Source organism: Eucalyptus grandis, chromosome 5, assembly GCF_016545825.1.
Source record: "Eucalyptus grandis isolate ANBG69807.140 chromosome 5, ASM1654582v1, whole genome shotgun sequence".
In the NCBI taxonomy this organism is placed as follows: domain Eukaryota; kingdom Viridiplantae; phylum Streptophyta; class Magnoliopsida; order Myrtales; family Myrtaceae; genus Eucalyptus; species Eucalyptus grandis.
In genome coordinates, this window is record NC_052616.1 from 49,083,811 (window position 1) to 49,105,316 (window position 21,506).

A 21,506-nucleotide genomic window follows, 5' to 3' on the forward strand; every position below is an offset into this window, starting at 1 on the left:
TGTCACTAGCCTATTGGGGTCGGCTAGAAACCAAGTAAGATATGGGAGTGTATCTCACTTCCTACGCAACCAGAAAAACTAGGGTTGGGGACTTGATTACACTAATTAACCAATTAGTGCCCTTTTAGTACATAATCTTGTTCATTTTTAGATAAAAGCTTTTTGTTAGGCAATTTGGATTGATTTTACACACATCCACTAACATGTGAGGTGATCATGCGGGTGCACAATCATTAAAGTAACAACCATAGCTACCAAGATCCTAATTACATTAAAATTAAACACACGCAACTAAACAATTGAAAACATAGTTAAACACATAAATTAAACATGCAATATAATCAATATACGAGCAAATAAAAGCCTAATTACACTAAGAATGCAAGATATGACAATTCATAACCAAACCCAACATTTTTTAATTTTCAAAATATTTTTTATTTTTTTAAAAATTATTTTATTTTATTTTACATTTTTAAAGAATATTAAAAAAAACTCGGCCAGGCCGAGTCGGGTCCGATCGACCCAATCGGACTTGCTCGGATCCGATCCAAGGCGGGCTGGTCGGCTTGCTCGGAAAGGGTGGGCTCGACCACTTTTGGTCAAGCCCTCACTTAAAATGGGATTGGGCCCAATCCCTCTTTTGCAAAAATGGGCCCACTACGGGCCCATAGCCAAAACAGCCCAGGCCCAATTCGGATTCGCCCAAAACCCTACCTGTTTCTTTGACTTGGCTCATACCTCTTCTCTAAGGCTTCTTGGCGGCGGTGGTGCAATGAGGCACGGCGACGCGGTGCTAGACGTCGGTCACAGCAGCGCGGCAAGGTGGCTGAGGTGCGGTGGCTGGTGTGGGTTTCTGGCGTTGAGTAGAGACGGTGGCAGCGGCGTCGTGGTTGGGCAGGGGCGGACTGTTGCGTTGCGGAGCAGACGCAGCGGCGACCGGCACGGAAGACAGCAGGCGGGGGCTCAGCTGTTGCAAGTCACGAGTGGAGGCGTCTGGTCGTCGCGGGCGGAGGTGGGCAGTGCTTGGACGCGGTGGCGAGCTGCTGCAGTGTGGTGGAGATGAGCTGCCGCGGGGTCCCTCGAAGGTGCTGCAAACAGCAGGTAGTGGCGGTGGCTTCTAGCGTTGGGTTCCAGCGGCATCAAGTGTCGCGGCGAGGATAGAAGCGGCGGTGTCGTAGCTTCGGGCTGCAATGGGACGGCGTTCGAAGGGCAGCAACTCGAATGGCAATGAGCCACGATCGATGCTGCCCTTCTCCTCTCTATTCCTTCTCTCTCTTCTCTTCTCTCCCTCATGGTGCCTCTGCTCCAGGCACAGAGGACAGCAGGCGGGGGCTTAGCTGCTGCAAGTCACGAGTGGAGGCGTCTAGTCGTCGCGGGCGGAGGTGGGCAGTGCTTGGACGCGGTGGCGAGCTGTTGCAGTGTGGTGGAGATGAGCTACTGCAGGGGGTCCCTCGAAGGTGCTGCAAACAGCAGGTAGTGGCGGTGGCTTCTGGCGTCGGGTTCTAGCGGCATCAAGTGTCGCGGCGAGGATAGAAGCGGCGATGTCGTAGCTTCGGGCTGCAATGGGACGGCGTTTGAAGGGCAGCAGCTCGAATGGCGATGAGCCACGATCGATGCTGCCCTCCTCCTCTCCGTTCCTTCTCTCTCTTCTCTTCTCTCCCTCATGGTGCCTTTGCTCCAGATATGGGTTCCGGGGAGACAACAGTGGTCACGGTTGGTCGAGCGGCAGTGGCAACAGTGACAGTAGGAACAACGGCGGCTAGTCTTCTCCAGCTCTCTCTCTCTCTCTCTCTCTCTCTCTCTCTCTCTCTCTCTCTCTCTCTCTCTCTCTCTCTCTCTCTCTCTCTCCTCGAGCTCTCTTCCTTTCTCTCAAGCTCTCCCTCTCTGTGTTTCGTGCTAGTGCTTTTTGCTTGGTGGAGTTCTTCCCTTTTTCTCCTCCTTTCTCCCCTTTGTTTCATTTTCCTTCTGCAGGTTGTCACGCGAAGACCCCTGCTAGCCAGGCTGCTCCTGACCCGTTAGATCATGCTAGCTGCTTGCCACCCTAACCCCCCTACTCCTCCATTGCTGCTCCTTCTGCTACTATGTTTGCTGCAAGTCTGCGCGAAGACTAGTCGAAGGGAGGGAAAATGGGCGTGGACTTGGCCGAAGGAGAAGGGGGCTGGGTTGGGCCCGGTGCAAGTAAAAAAGAAAAGGAAAGGGCGGGCCAAAACCAGATCCGGACTTACCCGACAGTTTTCTTTTTAATTTTTAATTATTATTTTTTTAAAAAAATAATTTTTTTTTGGTGACTAAATCCTAACCTTTAATGCTACTAAGTCTTAAGTAAAATGACGAAATTTAGGTGTCAATAGCCACCCCTCTTTGAATGAGAGTTCAAAGAGGTTCTCTTCAAAGACAAGAGACGCCTAAATTTTGCCCTTAAATGATGACAATCGGGGTTGCGAATGGGAAAATGATATGAAGGGAATGGCTATGACTCGTGAAAAGGGCTCATTAATCATTCCAAACTAGAGCTTCTTAGTCAGAAAGGATTTCTCACACACTCTCGATAAAATGGTTGCTTGATCCCATTCATTCGCGTGGGAAGTAACTAATTGCTGAGGGTATCTCACATAACCCATGTCAAAGGCTTTCAGAAACATTCGCGATGAGCACAATCTGATTGATCAGAAAGGTCTTTTGAAAGGACCGCAATATAGATTTGGTCATGGGCTTACACAAAGGGATTATTTCTTTGAGGCCAATAAAGGAACATTTGTTGCTATCTTCATCGGGTTTACAAGTCGAGAACTTGGAAGATAAGACAAGATAGAATTACCTCCACTCCTTCAAGTAGTAACTTCTTTGTGGCATTCTCATTTTCACTCAAACCATCCCAATCAGAAGAGACTTTGGAAGAGGATTGTAAAGTTGGTTTTGGAGAGGCTCGAAAGGCTTAAAATTTTCAATAGGGTTTTTAAAGAGTCGGTGATCATCATGGCATCGTGACCAAGTCACTCGATTTTTTGAATCATTTGGCTTTTGCAACACAGCACATCTCGAAAGTTCCTTCACTAATCATTTATCCATGGGAGCTTTGCTCCTCTCTCTAATTTCCTTTGCTCTTGCGATGATTTTTTTACGCAGGCACTTGGACTTTGATCATTTTTGTTTCACATAAAATGCAGCCTTTTGACTCTTTTTCTTGATAGGCAATGGCCTTGCTTTTACCAAGCACACTGTTTTTTCATGCCCCCTAATTTTGTCGAACTTTTTGTTCTTTGAACTTTTGGAGCTCTTATGACTTTTGAGATGCTTTTCATGCTTTCTCGTAAATGCCAATTGTATGTGGTCAATCCTTATGCCTTGCCCCAATGAAGGGAGATGATCATCGCTTGGGTTTCAGAAATGAATAATCAGACCCAAATTAGTTAAAGCAATGGGTATTTGGGTAGAGAAGGAAATGCTCATCTTCACCTTGGGATCAGCTAAGCTCTGATGAGAATTCCTCTGAAGCTATTACAATGAGATTGATACGAGTGAAAGTAATAGAATCTTTCTCAATCTTTCGCTCTATAACATAATTGTAACCTCCTATGCTGCCCCAATATAGGGTCGTTTTCGATAGGGATACTTTGAATGATCATCTCTATTTGGCCCAAAGGGCTAACAAGAGATTAATATGGTGCTTAGGATTGATGAAGGAAACGCCTTTATCATTTCGATCTTTGCGCTCAATGTGAATGAATATTTCGTCCTAAGAGAAGGTCATTTTTTACTCAACTCTCAAAAGTGTTTGAAGGACGTGTTTGGAAATGACTTACCTTTCTTCGCCCTAAGCACTTCGTTTGACATGACTAACATTTCCATTTCACTCTGCTGAGATCGTCTGAATAGGTTAATCTTCATAGGGAATTTTGATTCAAAATGAATAATCCCCAAAACAAGAAAACAATTTTGAGATAAAAATAATGTTCAAAAAGCTTGTAGAAAGTTTTTTTTTTCAATTATTCATTTTTGTGCTTGTCTCTAGGAAAGCGCCAAATGTTCTTGTTGTAATGCAAATTCTCCGTTTTTTTTTTTTTTTTTTTTTTGGAGAAGAAAGGAACTTACCTGTGGCATGGTGACTCGGTAACCTTGTAAAGAATGAATATGTTAGTGCTAAAATCTTTAGGGATTGAAATGGGAAACGATACATTATTACCCTTCATTCGCTTTCATCTTGTGGGCACTAACATCTCTTGGATTCACCTTCGTGGATACTTGGTAACTCGACAATACCCTTCCCTTGCATTCACCTTTAAATGTTTGATGTTTTATTGATTCTTTGGTAGAAGGCGTCGCTTCTACGGTCAAGGTGCAACTTTTTTTTTTTTTTATATTTATTTATCACCCTTTGTTTTGTTTGAATCCGTCCTGTATTAAAGAAAAGGACATGTCATTTTTTATGCTAAAGAGAATCAAGTTTAGGAACTAGATACATCATTTAGGAACAAGATACATCATTTTCAAAGTCAAGCGATCAACATCCCAAGGTATCTCTCATGGAGGAAGGGATAATATTGCCCCTCTATTTCAGCATTTGAATCTTTGTTTGTTTAAGATGAACATGACTCAATAATGCTCCATCGCGTTTGTTGGAACGTTACAAAAGTTGGTACTCTTGATGTCTCATTGACAATGAAAAGAAAATCATGTCAGAAACGGTATCAAAAATGGATAATTGGAATCGATACAGTTTACTCTTCCTTCTAATTCGCCCTTTTAGATACTTGGCAACTCCCTTCATTTGTCTCATCATGCAAAGTGAACGAGGTCGATGGGCTATTTTGACACCTAAGGCATTTGTGAATAACGAAACTTCCCAGAATGGAATTCAACTTCGATCCACCTCTATGGAAAATTGGCGCCAACGGTACCTTGACCCATGCTTACTCCTCAAGTTCCATGAGCCTACATTTTTATCTTTTAGAAGGGGCAGATGTCGATCTCAAATAAACTCCTCGTCCTATCGAAGAAAGCGATTTCATGAAGAGAGGGCCTTAAGCAAAGTTTTCTTGAAATTCATTTTGGAAGGTAGACGTAAAGATTCGCTTGAAACACTTTTGAATTTTTTTTTTTTTAAGGGATGATTTTCATGAAATTGAATTCCATCATGAAAAAATGAGTCACATGATTTACAAAAGCATCATTTGGATTCGCAATCAAAAGCCAGAATGGAAAACAAGATTCTTAACAAGAATAAAGACAATGATAAAATACAAGAAACTCTTGCACAGATGAAAGTAAAAATCAACTCTTGTCCTAGCTCTAGAATTCACTTCTTTATTTGGTCACATGAGAATGTCAAGGAGCATCATGCATAACTTGCAAAAAGATGACAATGTCAATATGTGAATGAGAGAAAATGATATCTCAATGAGGTCGTTTCTTACAACACAATCGAGACGACAGTATATGCCCCATAGTCCTTATTACGGGGTTTTAGTATTTTGCCAATGTTTTATTATAAGCGAAGACATCATTTAAAAAAAAATGATCCACGGCCATCAATCGAACGTCCACTCTACTCCAAAAGTTTCATGCAAAAGGGGCATTGATTTTTCAAAGATTAATTTGTGATTTTTACTCCTGTAGAAGTAACTTTTGTTTTGAGAAATTTATATACAAAAATGGAGAGAATTTGATTAAAAATGCAATTTCAATGTTTGTGCCCTAATGTATAATCCAACTTGATTTTTTTTTCAAATTGATTTTGAGCCCATAATTAGAAATTAAAACAAAACAATGTGTTCAACAAGGCCAAATCAAAGTGTTTAGAACTTGCATTCAATGTTCACTTATCAAAAGTGATTGCCAATTTTTTCAATTATAAGCCTACAGCATTGAGGGCAATCGATTGATGTTCGCGAATTTCAAGATGGAAGTTCAATACAAAATGAGCAAATAAAAAAGGAAAATGATACTTACAACAGGTGCCGACCTTTGTCTCTGTTTTTTTTTTTCCAATTACATAGACATGCACATGGAATGTGGTTTGATTTTTACTCTATTCGACTCAAAATGGAGCCATAGGATCACCGAACTGAACCAGCAAGATCACAGCTAGGTCGTGTTACCCATGACTCTGGCTTCGTCGAAAAACTGACCCGTGTCACATGATCATAGACCAAGGTGGGGATCTTTGACATCAAGAAAGAAATTTTGAGGTTGAGATGGGCGACTCGTACTACATGATTATAGTCGGAGTGGTATCCATCTCAACACAATCCTAAGTGATCCTATGCGGCCCAGGTCCGGCGGTAGGTTGTGCGTGCTAAGGTGTAGTGCAATGCAAAAGATACATGCATAACAATTTATAGGCAAACAATACTCCGTACATAAAAATAATAAACCATACATTCCTATATTCCCTGCAAGACAAAAGTGAGCAAACACTTCTCCTTATACCTCCAATTCTGTAAAAACATTGAACATCTTTAATGTTAAGGGGTATATGGAATCCTCGTTGCCAAACAAAAATATTTTTGAACGAGATTATTTTTGGCCTAAGTCTTCTAAGGTTTAAAACTAAGTCCCCAGTGGAGTCACCAAGCTGTCACGACCTACCCCTTGAGAGAGGGAACATGTTTAGGGTTATTGCCTAAAGGACAGGCTTAAGGCCCATGATTAGGCGTGAGCTCTCCCAAGCCCATACCCCGTATAACATTAGGACATTTTTTAGGAATTTTGCACAAAAGGAGTCGCCACTAGCCTATTGGGGTCGGCTAGAAACCAAGTGAGGTATGGGAGTGTACCTCACTTCCTACACAACCAAAGAATCTAGGGTCGGGGACTTAATTACACTAATTGACCAATTAGTGCCCTTTCGGTACCTAATCTTGTTTATTTTTAGATAAAAGATTTTTGTTAGGCAATTTGGATATTTTACATGCATCCACTAACATGTGAGGTGATCATGTGGGTGTACAATCATTAAATTAACAACCATAGTTATCAAGATCCTAATTGCAGTAAAATTAAACACACGCAACAAAACAATTGCAAACATAACTAAACATGTAAATTAAACATGCAATATAATCAATATACGAGAAACTAAAAGCCTAATTACACTAAGAAGGCAAGATATGACGATTCCTAACCAAACCCAATATTTTTAATTTTCGAAATAATTTTAATTTTTATAAAAATATAATTTTAATTTTTTAAAAAATTTTAAAAAATAATTTTTAATTTTTTTCAGAAAAAAATATTAAAAAAAAAAAAAAAAAAAACTTAGGTCGGCTGGGTCGGGTCCAATCGACCCGACTGGACCCGACTCCGCCTAGATCCAATTTGGGGCTAGCCGATTAGGGGCGGGCTGACCAGCCCGCTCGAAAAGGGTTGAGCCCGACCACCTTAAAATGGGTTGGGCCTGTTGGTAAGCCCAATCCCTCTTTTGCAAAAATGGGCCCACCATAGGCCCACCGTAGGCCCACAGCCCAAAACAGCCCAGGCCTGATCCGGATTCACCCAAAACCCTACCTGTTTCTTTGACTCGGCTTGTACCTCCTCTCTAGGGCTTATTGGCAGCAGTGGCGTGGCGAGGCACGGCGACGCGGTGCTGAAGGTTGGTCATGGCAGCACGGCAGGGCGACTGATGTGCGGTGGCCAGCGCAGGTTGCTGGCGTCGAGCAGAGACGATGGTAGTGGCGGCAGCGTCACGGCTGGGTAAGGGCGGACTATTGCATTATGGAGCAGATGCAGCGGTGACCGGCACGGAGGACGACAAGCGGGGGCTCAACTGCTGCAAGTCATGGGCGGAGGCGTCTAGTCATCGCGGGTGGAGGCGAGCAGCGCTCGAACGCGGTGGCGAGTTGCTACAGCGTGGTGGAGACGAGCTGCTGCAGGGGGTCGTTCGAAGGTGCTGCAAACGGCAGGTAGTGGCGGTGGCTTCTAGCGTTGGGTTCCAACAGTGTCAGGTGTCGTAGCGAGGATAGAAGCGGTGGCGTTGCAGCTTCAGGCTGTAGGGGGACGGCCTTTGAAGGGTAGCTGCTCAAACGACATCGGGTTGAGGTGGCGAGCTCAGACAGCGACGGGCCGCAACCGCCGCAACCTTCCTCCCCTCCGTTCCTTCTCTCTCTTCTCTTCTCTCCCTCATGGCGCCTCTGTTGCAAATCTGGGTTTCGGGGAGACAGCGGCGGTTGCGGTTGGTCAGGCGGCAGCGGCAATAGGAACGGTGACGGCGAGTCTTCTCCAGCTTCCTCTCTCTCTCTCTCTCTCTCTCTCTCTCTCTCTCCCCCTTGAGCTCTCTTCCTCTCTCTCGAGCTCTCCCTCTCTTTGTGTTTCGTGCTGGTGCTTTTTGCTTGGTGGAGTTCTTCCCTTTTTCTCCTCCTTTCTCCCCTTTTGTTCCCTTTTTCCTTCTGCAGGTCATCGCACAAAGACCCCTGGCGTGCGAGCTGCTGGCTAGGCTACTCTTGACCTACGGATCACGCTAGCTACCTGCCACCTCGATCCCCCTGCTCCTTCATTGCTGCTCTGTTTTCTGCAAGTCTGCGCGAAGACCAGCCGGAGGAAGGGAAAATGGGCGCGGGCCAGGCCGAAGGAGAAAGAGGGCTGGGTCGAGCCCAACACAAGGAAAAAAAGAAAAGGAAGGGGCGGGCCGGGCCAAGGCTAGATCTGGCCTGACCCGACAGTTTTTTTAATTAATTAATTTTAGAATTTTTTTTTGTGATTAAATCCTAACCTTTAATGTTACTAAGTCTCGAGTAAAATGATGAAATTTAGATGTCAACCATGAGTGCTGCCCAATCTTCATTTCCTTTGAATTCTTGAATGCCCATTGAGCAAAAGGAGCTGTACAAGTGCGCCAGCTGGACGGTGAAAAAAACGAGTGATGAAAGAGTAATGCATTGCACTTGCAGAGCTGCATCCCAAAGTTTCAGGAGGTGCCAAGGTGCACAAATTTTAAGGAACTGCGATCGGATCGAGGACCAACAGACCCCACAAAGGAAAAAAAATGTAAGCAGGTGAAGTCCATGATTTAGGACAGAAAGAAAGATAAAAAGATCGAAATTTAATAAAATAAGTGATACTGAGCGTCGATTTTATAAGAAGTTGTCTAGATAAAGACATTTTAAAGGAAGTGCATGTTGGGCGAGGACAAGTAGCCACACAAAAGACAAAATGTAAGTTGGTGAAGTCAATAATTCAGTTTCGACCAAAAAAAAAAAGTCAATAATTCAGTACAAAAAGATACATTATATTATATACAATGGATGTCGTATTAATATTCTCATTTTCACATGTCCCTTGCAATGATTTAAGCATAGAATAACTGCTTCACGCACTAACCTACGTTCATTTGGTCTTTCGCGTGTCTTCTTCTCCTCGATATGGTCGTCGTTTCTAACATACAAACATTTCAAGCCGGTCTTGATATAAAACTAGCACTAGTCATATTTTATCCAACGGCTGGCGATGATCGTCAATCATTAGCAGTCAGCAGGCAGTCATTGTCAGCCACCCGAATACTTTGCCGCATGCAAGAGCAGCCCTCTTTCATTTTCAATGACAGAAATAAACTATACTTTGTTACGTATGGGTGCTCGTGTACTGAATTATTGACTTTTTCTTTTGGTCGAAACTGAATTATTGGCTTCACCAAGCTAGGGGTGTGCAACGGAAACCGCCCGAACCGGGAACCGGCCGGACCGGACCGGACCGGTCGGTTTCGGGCGGTTCTAGAGGGTCTCGGTCCGGTCTCGGGTTCCTATTTTGGAACCGGTGACCGGTTGGTCCGGTTCCCGGTTTTGGGATCGGAACCGGACCGACCGGACCGACTGGACCGGACCGACCATTTATATATATTTATTTATTTTTAATTTCTAAACTAATCTGCAGTACCCATCACCATATTTATTTTTCCTCTTGTAACTCTTAAGCGAATCCCTCCCCCTTTTTTTAGTTTCTGAACCTATCTACAGTAACCATCACATCATATTTTCTTTTCCAAATTTTGCAGCTCTCACTTTCCCTTTCCCTCTCGTAAGCCTAACCCCTCTCTTTCTTTTATTTAGTTTCTACTCTAATCTACAGTAGCCATCACATCAACTTCCATTTTCCCAAATTTTGCAATCCAATTCGGCGGCAATTCTCACTTTGCCTTTCCCTCTCAAAACCGTGACCCCTCCCCTCTCGCTCGACGCCTCACCCCCAACGCCTCACCTCACGCCTCACTCGTGCCGATGCTCGGCTCTCTTCCTCTGAGTGCCTCGTCGCAACGTCTCGCCTCACACCTCGCTCCCTCGGACGCTCAGCTCTCTTCCTCTTCCGAGTGCCTCGCCGCAACGTCTCGCCTCACACCTTGCTCCCTCGGATGCTGGGCTCTCTCCCTCCTCCGAGCGCCTTGCCCCGATGCCTCGCTTCACTCCTCGCTCGCTCTGACGCTCGGCTCTCTTCCTCCTCCAAGCACCTATCCGCGAGGTCTCGCCTCATACCGCGCTTGCTTGGACACTCGGCTCTCTTCCTTCTTCGAGCTCCTCGCCCCGACGCCTCGCTCGCTCTAATGCTTGGCGAGTGCCTCGCCTTGACGCCTCGCTCGCTCTGACGCTTGGCTCTCTTCCTCCTTTGCTTCACCTGAGATCTACGCATTTACGCTTGGCTCTCTTCCTCTTATGCTTTGCTTGTGATCTGTGCATTCCTGCTCTTTGGAGTGACGTTTGCCTCCACATAGGTGCGTTTCTCGGCTTCACTTTCGTCGGTTTTAGATCTCTGTCTTTTTGTAGCGTTTGTTTCAGTATGATCTCACTTGATATAGGTGTGGCGGTCTCATTGGAGTTTGCTTGGTTGTTTAGTCTCTAAATGGGTCTGCTGATAGGTCATGCGAAGCATGTAGCGAAAGTCGCAGCCTCGCCTCATGCCTAGCTTCGATCAAGTTGCTTAAGCCTTGACGTCGACACCTTCCCCTCTCACAACCTTGCCTTCGGCTTTGCTCAACACTCAAATGCCTTTCCATCGTCAAAATTGGTACATTTTCTCTTTCTTCACAAGTTGTGAAAATTTTAATTGCCAATTGATTCATTGATTTGGGGGCAATCCTACGAGGTTTATGAAATGAAACAAGTGATGGTTCATTGGAACCGGACCGGACCGGACCGGACCGGTTGGTCGGTCCGGTTCTCGGTTCCAAGACCAGCCGGTCCGGTCCACGGTCCAGAAAAGTGGGAACCGGTCCTCCCGGTCCGGTTCCCGGTTCTTGGGTGGAACCGGACCGAACCGGGAACCGATCACCCCTATCACCAACTTACATTTTTTTTTTTTTTTTTGGTGTGGCTACCTGTCCTCGCCCAACGTGCACTTCCTTAAAAATGTCTTTATCTAAGCAACTTCTTATAAGAGCGACCCTCAGTATCACTCATTTTATGAATTTTCGATCTTTTTATCTTTCTTTCTGTCCTCAATCATGGACTTCACCTGCTTACATTTTTTCCTTTGTGGGGTCTTCTGGTCCTCGATCCGATCGCAGTTCCTTAAAAATTGTGCACCTCGGCACCTCCTGAAACTTTGGGGTGCAGCTCTGCAAGTGCAATGCATGACTCTTTCAACACTTGTTTTTTTCACCGTCCAGCTGGCGCACTTGTACAGCTCCTTTTTGCTCGATGGGCATTCAAGAATTCGAGGGAAATGAAGATTTGACATAACCAAAACGATACATTATGTTATATATATATTCGTATTAATGTCGTATTAATATTCTCATATTCACATGTTCCTTGCAATGATTTAAGCATAAAATGAACTGCTTCACGCGCTAACCTACGTACAATTGGTCTTTCGCGTGTCTTCTTCTCCTCGATATGGTCGTTGTTTCTAACGTACAAACATTTCCAACCGGTCTTGATATAAAACTAGCACTAGTCATTTTTTATCCATCGGCTGGCGATGATCGTCAATCAACAGCAGTTAGCGGGCAGTCATTGTCAGCCACCCGACAACTTTGCCGCATGCAAGAGCAGCCCTCTTTCATTTTCAATGACAGAAATAAACTATACTTTGTTACATGTGACCTTTCCCAGGACTTACCGCTACAGCTTGTTCCAAGACCTTTTTTAAATCTCTACTTGCCCCTCACGTTATTCCTAGATACCCTACACTTTTGATAGCTTTCAATTCTAGCTCTAGCTATTGAAATTCCAACAACAAATTCACATAGATTCTACAATTTAATTCAGCATTGACAACATTCAAGGAGGTCACCAACTTTTATATATATATATGTAGCAATGAAAAATCACAGGGCCAACTTATATATATGCGTCAAAATATTCATTTGTCTTACTTTTCTTTTCCTACATTACCCTTAAATCAAAATCAAAATTACCCGTCTGGTCACTATTCTATCTCTCATCACCTTACCATATAATTCATACATGTCTAATAATAACAATGATTACCCATTACGCATACACTGTTTTTTTGAAAAAAAAAGGCTTATCACGAACACGACGTGTGCAGTGCGTGGCCCCAATAATAGTATATGAGAAAAAAACATAGAGTGGGGAGGTAGCCTTTATTTTCATTTGAGGTTTTTGACAGATGAATTCCATTTAATTGGTCATCACTCTAGTTTCATAGTCGATGCAACTGATGCTCAAGCTTTATGAGGAAAAAATGCCAACTGAACATTAAAGTACACCTATCACATTAAGAAACTAATAGCTACGAATTTTAGCATTTCCCCATATGCCAGTTTTATCGGAGAGCAAGGGAGTAGGAGACAACAACTTATCATTATTCTTTTAGCATTTTTCCCCAAAAGAAATGACAAAGTGTAGATGCTCTTTACTTGTAGCTTTTTATGGAAAATGGTAAATTTATCAATCACACTTCAAAAATGTGTATCTACGTGTGGGTGCGCGTGTCTATTCAGTTTACATAAGATATTATTTGCTTTCTTAACTAAATCGCTCAAATAATTCAATTCCTAAAAATGTTAGTGCAATTTAATATTTAGTTTCACTTGAAAGTAAATTGTGCCAAATTCATAATCGCATCACCTTAGATATGGAAGAGTCTTCTCATGATGTTCAATTTTTATAAGTTCATCTAGAGTCAATCCATAGTAGTAGGAATGCATACATCAATTAATTAGTCTGAATTTATTTTGTCTAGAATGTGTGTATGTTTATATATAAATACGCAAAAGTGGGTAGATTCATAATGATTTTTTCCTTTTTTTTTTCTGTACTAGATCATTGACTTCAACTACTTACATTTTGTCTTTTTTGTGCCTTCTTCGCCTCGCGCCGACTGTAGTTCCTAAAAAATTGTTTGGTTGCTTTGGCACCTCCCTAAATAAATGGGCTGTGAAGAGATTGACCTACATATTCATTCATATGATGAAATTTCGATTTTTTTTTCGTCTTTCTTCTTGTACTACTTGCATTTTGTCTTTCGTGTGGCTTCTTGTCCTCGCCTAAATTTCTCAAACCAGTCATTTTGAATTTCTATGAGCACGTGTTTTCCAATGGTTGTCATAATAGCAATGAAGGAGAAAATAGTAATTTTTTTTTTATTTTCTAGATAACAATAAGTTTAAAATTCACGAAAATCATAAAAAGCCGTCCGCAACTTTGCCGCATGTGAGACGAGCCCTCTTTAGTTTTCAATTATTAAACTCAGAAATAAATTAGACCATGTAACATATGACCGTCACCAGGACTTGCCGCTCCAGCTTGGTTCCATGACCTTTTAAAATCTCTACATGTCCCTCACATTTTTCACGGTTGCACTACACTTCGTGTCCTTTCAATTCTCTCTCTAGCTATTGAAATCCCAGCAAGAAATTCACGTTGATTCTACAATTTAACTCCGCATGGACAACAATCGAGGAGGTCGTCAAGCAACTGCTGAGGAACACGGGATCGAGCTCATGAAGCAGCAGTTATTGCCTTCCATGTCACAAGATATTGAGGCAGCGCCGAAATTGTTGACTGAATCAGCAGGCGAAAGCAGCTGTAGCATCTTCAGAGTTCCTCAGGTACTTGCCGGAGGAAATGCCGAGGCGTCTCGGCCTAGAATCGTCTCTATTGGCCCATACCACCATGGGGAACAGCAGTTGCAGATGCTTCAGAAGCACAAGTGGAGATACCTCCACACCATGCTGGACCAAACTCAACCGCACGGTGTCGGCCTCGAGGACCTCATCAATACAGTGGCACTGAAAGTGGAAATGATCCGGCAGTGCTATTCGGAGAGCACAGAATGTTTCAGCGGACCTGACCTTGTGAAAATGATGGTTGTTGATGGATGCTTCATCATTCAGTTCCTCCGTCAATTGGCAGGGATCATACGGAGGGATCCCCCACTAAATAATTCATACGTGTTGTATTCCGTTGCACGGGACCTTCTTCGGCTTGAGAACCAAGTCCCATACTTTGTTCTCGAGGATTTGTTTGAAACAACGAATGTTCCAGAAGCAACGTGGTCCTTGGCCAATCTTGCCTCCCATTTCTTCAGCTGTTTCGATGTAGGACCCGGCTATGTCTTGGAAAGACAGATCAATATAAAAGGAGTGCATTTACTCGATTCATTTCGTCTGAGTTTAATACCTCAGAGTCAACAAGACAATCCAGTAGAGAAGAGTTTATACCGTCCTTTGATTAGATCTGCCTCCGAGCTCCGTCGAGTGGGAATTGGATTCAAGCAGGGGCAAGCCAGCACCTTCCTAGAGATCAAATTTGACAGTGAACGCAGAACTGTAAGAATTCCACAAATAAAAATAAATGATAATCTCAATTGCATCCTTCCCAATATGGTTGCTTTTGAACAGTGTCGTGGCCTAATAGATGGGCAAATAACCGCCTATGCCGTATTCATGGGATGCCTCATTCGCACTGCTGATGACGTACAGCTTTTGCGTGACCGTAAAGTCATATCAAATCACGTTATGAGCAACCAGGATGTTGCATGCTTCTTCGGTGACATCTGCAAGGACGCTACTATAGAAATCCGCAAGACCTATCTAGCATCACACTTTTCATCTTTAGATGAGTCTTTTAAGTATGAGCAGGCTTATCTTTGTTGGGCACAACTCCTAAATACTTTCCATGACAACCCATGGTCAGCTCTTTCGGGCTTAGCTGTTGTAGTGACGCTTGTAGGCATCATTCAAACAGTGTATGCTGTGTTGCAGTACTATCATCCCAAGTAGCAAGAAGCATATAGAAGCTGCGTCTTCTAATTTCATTACATATATATATATATATAGACTATGTTTTTAGTGAATCTTTTGAGTTGTTGATACTTTTCTCGTGATCAGATCAATCTTGAGTATGTGGATTAACAGTTATCATCACTAAAGTGGTGATCACTAGGGGAGAGAACAACCTGGTGATCCCATTTTGCCGGGAAATCCAAAACTTACTCCGCCCTAGGCCTAGCCACTACCAAGTTCGCGGAACAAAGGACTGAATCGGCCGGTTAAATGGTGTTCTACAACTGATAAAACCAAAGTTACACGACAAAAAAGGTGTACTGGTGCAAAACCATTGTTATTTTACTAGCCATGCTAAATACTTGTGTTACAAATAAATGAACATTTCCACCCAAAAAGAGCCCAGTGTATCATAAATGCATCTCTACCATTGTCAACCTATTCTTGAGCTATCTCTTCCAAACACCAAAGTCGTCGCCCAATTCCTCACAATGTAGAACCTATTCCTCCACCTAACACCCTCATGAGATAAGCTGAACGCCAAACCACCTAGCTCACGAATCTTGCTTGCGATTTCCCCTTCTCGTCCTACATAAAAGAATGTTTGCATAAGTGATGAGGATTGATTCCATGAATAATAGAAGTACTAGGTATTAGGAAAGAAAACCATTAGTGTGGCATGGTAGCATGTTATGTACCTTAGACTGGCGTAAATCGACCAGCACCTTTTAACACCCTACAGTAGCCATGCTTCCAAAATGTTTGTACACTAATGGGTCCCCTAGAAGTATGCCTATTGAGCAAAATGCTTTCCCTCAATTTTGTTAGAGAAAACTCCTATGTTGTTTTGAAGTTGACAAAACTTATCTAAGTTCTATTCTGAAGATTGCTAGACTTTTGTGTCAAAGTCTATCTTACAACAAAACTCTGCCCACTCTGACAAATTCCAAACTGAATGCAAGTGAAAATAAAAACATATCCAGACACGTGATTATCCTTCTTTCTTAAAGGGTTTGGTTCATACAGGTTATAGATGGCATTTTGGATGGAAATGTCACCTACGAGATTGATTATTTTTATTAGAATCAATTTATATACATCAAATCTTTTCAGATGGCAAGTTAATTTGGAAAGAATCTACTTATGGAAATCAAGATCCTGATTGTATGGGCGTACAAGATTGACGGGCTTTCATCACAATCTTCAAACGGCTTGAAGATCTCCTCGATTGATTCTGTCCAACAGGTTGATTGGAAGAATTCCTTTGGAAAGTGCCAATGGTCGAGAAGGCATGAAGGATTATTTAAAGAGGTTTCTCCAAGCTGTTCGATAGAGTGCATGAAAGAAGAATTCTAAAGTCTAAAGCTTACCATTTAATTGTTATTCCGTACATTGTGCTCAAATTTGTACTCAAAAGAGAGCGAGAGACTCAAAGAGAGACTTTGTGAGAGCAGTAGAGACTCTTCACTGTGAAGTCGAGATCACACGATTGTAAATTTTTATTTTATTCTTAGTGGAAACCAGCTAGAAATCTGTCAACATGGGAGAGTGGACTTAGGCTTGATCTAAGCCGAACCACTATAAATTATGTGTTCCTTTTCTCGTCCCTAAACTCCTTTACTTTATTCGTATCTCAATTTTGTAGTTAAAGTCTAAACTCTTTTAAAGTTTTATGATCATTAGACTTAGTTTCAAAAGCAAAATATTCTTACTACTCTTTGCGAAAAATTATCTTCACACCTATTCACCCCCTCTAGGTATTCATACTGGCACTTTCAATTGGTATCAGAGCCCACGTGCTTACTTATTAAAGTGTTTTACTTCTAAGCTAAAGATCTTCTATGGCTAGTATTTTGGCTCTAGATTTAGTTGAAGGTTAGAGCAACACCAAACCCCCTTAATTCGATGGAAAGAAGTATAATGTGTGACATCCCGATTTTTTTCAATTCTAATTTCAATAAATTGAGACGGGCATTTCGTTGGCATGCATATAGTTCCTTTTCCTTGAGTCGACCACTCATGTGAAAACTAGTTTATCAAGTGAAGTCGTTAAGAGATTCTAATGCATCAGACTCGAGAATTTGATTAGGAATCGACCTTTTGACCAAGCTAATCTGCAAGGGTCATTACGGCACAAATAAAAATTGATTAGAGACCGGAGATAGGTTGACTCGACAAAGGCATGTGATCAGGTGTGGGTGATTCCACGAGATCGCACAATTCTTGTCGATCGGCACTGGATCGACTTTTTTGTCGATTGGGTACCCTGTGCCCGTATTTGAAACCTTGAGATTACCCTTGACAACCAAAAGTCGCCAATGTGTCAAAGATGTACATTATGGCTTGAATTGATCAACCACAGGTCAAATGCATAAAAAATTTCTAAAAGATGCCCGGTAGATCAGAATGCGCTAGTATCATGCCAAAGTGAAAGTAATCGTGAAATTGAGATCGAATTCTGAAATTGGAAGTCATGGTGTGTCACAAATCTTATTAGGAACATTGGATTAATTTATGGGCTTTAATTGGACTCAATTGAAAGAGAATTGAATGGAATTGAAGAAATTAGCACATAAGATTCTATGCCCCGGTGAAAAATGAAATTGAACTTATTGGACTAAGGTTGTGGGAGGATAGAGTTAGTGGATTGTGACATCACAAGTAATGTCATGGGGTGGGGCAAGATTGGCTAGGGTGGAGATTGAATCCCGAAAAGGTGGGATGTCACTTCTCCTTTGTCCCCATCATCTTCAAGCTTGGAGGAGAGAGAGAGGGAGGAGCGACCGTTAGAACCAGGCCAGCCGACTCCCCTTCGTCCGCCCTTCGCTTGCTCGCTCGTCGCCGCTTGTCGTTCGCCACCGAAGCTCGTTGTGGCTGCTCGTCCGCGCACGACTACGCGCTGTCCCATGTGTGAGCTGCTCCGCCTTCACCGCGAGTTCCAGCCCGTCGTCCACCATCCCATAGCTGCTGCTCGACGTCGCAACACCTCGCCGGAGTCCCCATCGCCGCCGCACGTCCTTGCCAGTCACCGCTCGAGTTACCATTGCTTCCCTCCGCCGGTTTCGCGTCCAATCGACCGCCGTGCCGCCTTCTTCCAAGCTTGGTTAGTGGTTGGAAGTTCCAGCGAGATCCGGCTCTTCAAGGCTCGATTTGGTTGCCTTTCGGTTCTCATTTGATGTTGCTCCGTGTAGGTTTGTCGTCGGCATTGTCGTGCTCTTCGCCGAGGACTTGTCGGAAAGCAATTCCGGTGAGTTTAGCTCACTAAGCCTTGATTAGAGGGTTAATGATGCTTTAAGTGTGTTTAGCTTAGGTTGATTGAGATTAGGTGGTTAGATTAGTTTATTTAGTTGTGGATTAGATTAAGGGGTTTAATTAAGTTAAAGTATGTTTAGTTTAAGTTTAAGTAGGTTTATTTTAATATAAGCCTCGATGTGACTTAAAGGAATTTATTTCTGATTTAAATAAATGTTTCCAAATTATTGGATTATTTAATAATATATTATATTCCGAAAATTATTAAAATATTATTATTTTAAAAAATTCGAAAAATTATTTTTGACATCAATTGCTCAGAATTTTGTGCTGATCGCTGCTGTGTATTTAGAATTTGAATTTGATGAGTGGATAATGCAAATTGAGTGTTGATTGTGAAAAATATGGATTTTATCTAGAAAATCCCAAGTGTCGGGTTTGGCATTGAAATTCGATTATTATTATTTTTTATGGTTAATATTGTAATTGGAGCATGTGAGTGAAATGTAAAGTATCCACGGATTAGTATTAAATTGTTGTGTGATGGTTGAAAGGCTCGGTCGCAGTAGTGGCTAGGCCAACTGGACCTTTATTCTTCTAGAAATATCGTCAATAGAGTGACGTGGCTCGGGTCGCAGTAGAGGCTAGGCCAACTGGACCCATGCTCCTCCGGGAATGCCGTCAACGGGGTGATGAAGCCACGCTCCATGGGGGCGAGGCGATGCCTGGCATTAATGTCAGTAGATAGTCAAACTGCAAGTTGGCTATGCCCTTGTGTGACAGTGATTAATGATTGGAAGGCTTGTTGTGATTGTGCATCATGTGAAATTGATCGTGTTTCAATGATCTAAGTTCTTATTACTACCTGTGATTGAGTGATACGAATTATACTAATCTGCAGGAAGGCAATAAGGCGAGGTAAGTCTTCTGTGCTGTGTGGCTAGACCACTCTTGGGCATATTTTCTTTCTAATAGGGGTTTAGGAGGGGTGAACTTGCTGAGACAATGTCTCACCCCGTTGTGGGAAAATATTACAGGACCGTAGATGGTAGTTACTCCGAAGAAAAATGGCATCCCAGTGTAGATCATCGAGCAGGTGCACAACTTTCCTAATCCTGGGAGCCATTGGGTCTACAAGCTGATCAGGACCACTGTGTGGATTTAGAAGACCGAGGATGTTAGGGTACCACATAGGTTTAGGGCATGGTTTCGTTTTGGGGCTAATGGCTTTAGGATTGGTCCACTCGATAGTTTTGATATTCCACTGGCTGTGGTGGATGCTATTTTGGGTGATGGTGTAGCTTACCTTCCTGATGGTAGGGTGGACAACCCACCGTCTCCAGACCTAGTGCAGTCAGACGTGGAAGATGTGGGATCGACGAACGAGGCCGACTAGTAGTCATAGGACTGTTCCTCTTTTTGGTGGACCGATCCATGTTGTGTAGACTGACCCCTTTTGATGCACATAAACTCTGACCCATCTTTGGTGCATATAGTCTCTGGATCCTGTCGGTATATGTAAACCCTAGAATGATGATGTATGAAAGTATGTTGGTTTGATTTTGAATTGATTTTTCTGCTGTCCTATCCTGTATGTTTTGTCAAGGGTTTCTTAGCACGTTCCGCATGCGCATAATAATTAAATGGGGTCGGCGATACTACCTAGGAATGTCGCATATACATGACCATGGCGGGTTGTTCACGTGTCTCGGGGTTAAGGGCGTGACACAATGTATGGAAGAACAAGATGAAGGCATTTCATAGATCCAGAGATCCTCTGGAGTGGGGTGTTGTAGAAAAATGGATCAATCCTAAAGCAATATCAGGTTCTAACCGAGGGAAAGAAGTTACTGATGCTGACGAAACAACACAAGCTAAAATTACCAAGAGACAAGCTTTTGACATGAAAGCAATCTACTCCTTATACTGTGCCTTATCTCCCACTGAGTATAACCGAATTTCTTCTTGTGAAATAGCAAAAGAAGTTTGGGACAGATTACATGTTACCTACGAAGGGACTGATCGTGTGAAGGAAACCAAAATAAATATTCTGCTCGGACAATATGAAGCCTTCAGAATGAAGCCTGAAAAATCTATAATTGATATGTTCAGTTGCTTTATAGAGATTGTGAATGGCTTGGCTTATCAAGGTCAACCAATCTCGGGAACAATAAAATTCAACAAACTTTTGTGTGGGCTTTCAAAAGATTGGAATTATGTGAAGACTTCAATTAGAGAAACTTAGAGGATCATACCTCTATTAGTTGACGAACTGATAGGCACGCTTCAGTCATACGAAATGGGACAAATAATTGATGAAGAAGATCCTAAAGGTAAGAAGTCAATTGCTTTAAAGTCTAACATTGATTCTGATGATACAGACTTAAATAATGATATAGATGATGAGGAGTTAGTGCTTATGATTAAGAAGTTCAAAAAGCTTAATAGAAAGGGAAAAAGATTCAATTGGAAGTAGCAGAGCATGCAGAATTTCCAAAAGAGACCGACAAAGGACAATGAAACCAACAAAGATGCAATATGCTTTGAATGCAAGAAAAATGGGCATATCAGACCAAACTATCCACTGTTGAAAAAGAAGAAAGGAAAAACTGTGAAGTACACAGATCTCACCAACTCATATACCCATCCCCCTTAGGTCTCCATGAAGCAGGATAAAACACTTCTTCTCTGTAACCTTCTTTGGCTGTCCAAAATGCTCGGGAGGAGCTACCATCTAGGGACCTGTAAATGTTATCCCATAACGGGGTGAGATGACGTCTCAGCAAGTTCACCTCCTAAGACCCGACTAAGAAGAAAATATACCATAAGGGCTGCCTAAGCACAAACACGAGTCAGAGGACTCACCTTGTCTTAGTTCTTTCTTGCAAGTCAGTACAATTTATAATTTCAACGAATCACTTCAACACACCAAAGCATCAATTCAGATTGAACCATTGATCAATCGAACCAGTCAATTTCCATGTCATTAATAATATTTCTCGATCAATCTAGTCAATACTATCTATCCAGTCCGATCACGGCAATGACTGCTCACCCTAAGCTGAAGATAGAT

The 21,506-nt window shown here is 42.6% G+C and overlaps 1 protein-coding gene and 1 pseudogene across 1 annotated transcript; one reads left to right on the top strand and one right to left on the bottom strand.

The window, feature by feature from the left end:
- Positions 1–13,840: 13,840 nt before the first annotated feature.
- On the top strand, positions 13,841–15,178 carry LOC104447277 (UPF0481 protein At3g47200). Its single transcript, XM_010061037.1, has one exon. The coding sequence runs from the start codon at positions 13,841–13,843 to the stop codon at positions 15,176–15,178; it is 1,338 nt and encodes a 445-aa protein (XP_010059339.1).
- A 436-nt stretch (positions 15,179–15,614) lies between these two features.
- Positions 15,615–21,506, bottom strand: part of LOC120293979 — a 52,888-nt pseudogene continuing 46,996 nt past the window's right edge.

What these genes read in the sequence shown, in the direction of transcription:
- LOC104447277 (XM_010061037.1), top strand. Translation starts at nt 13,841, where the DNA reads ATGGACAACAATCGAGGAGGTCGTCAAGCAACTGCTGAGGAACACGGG.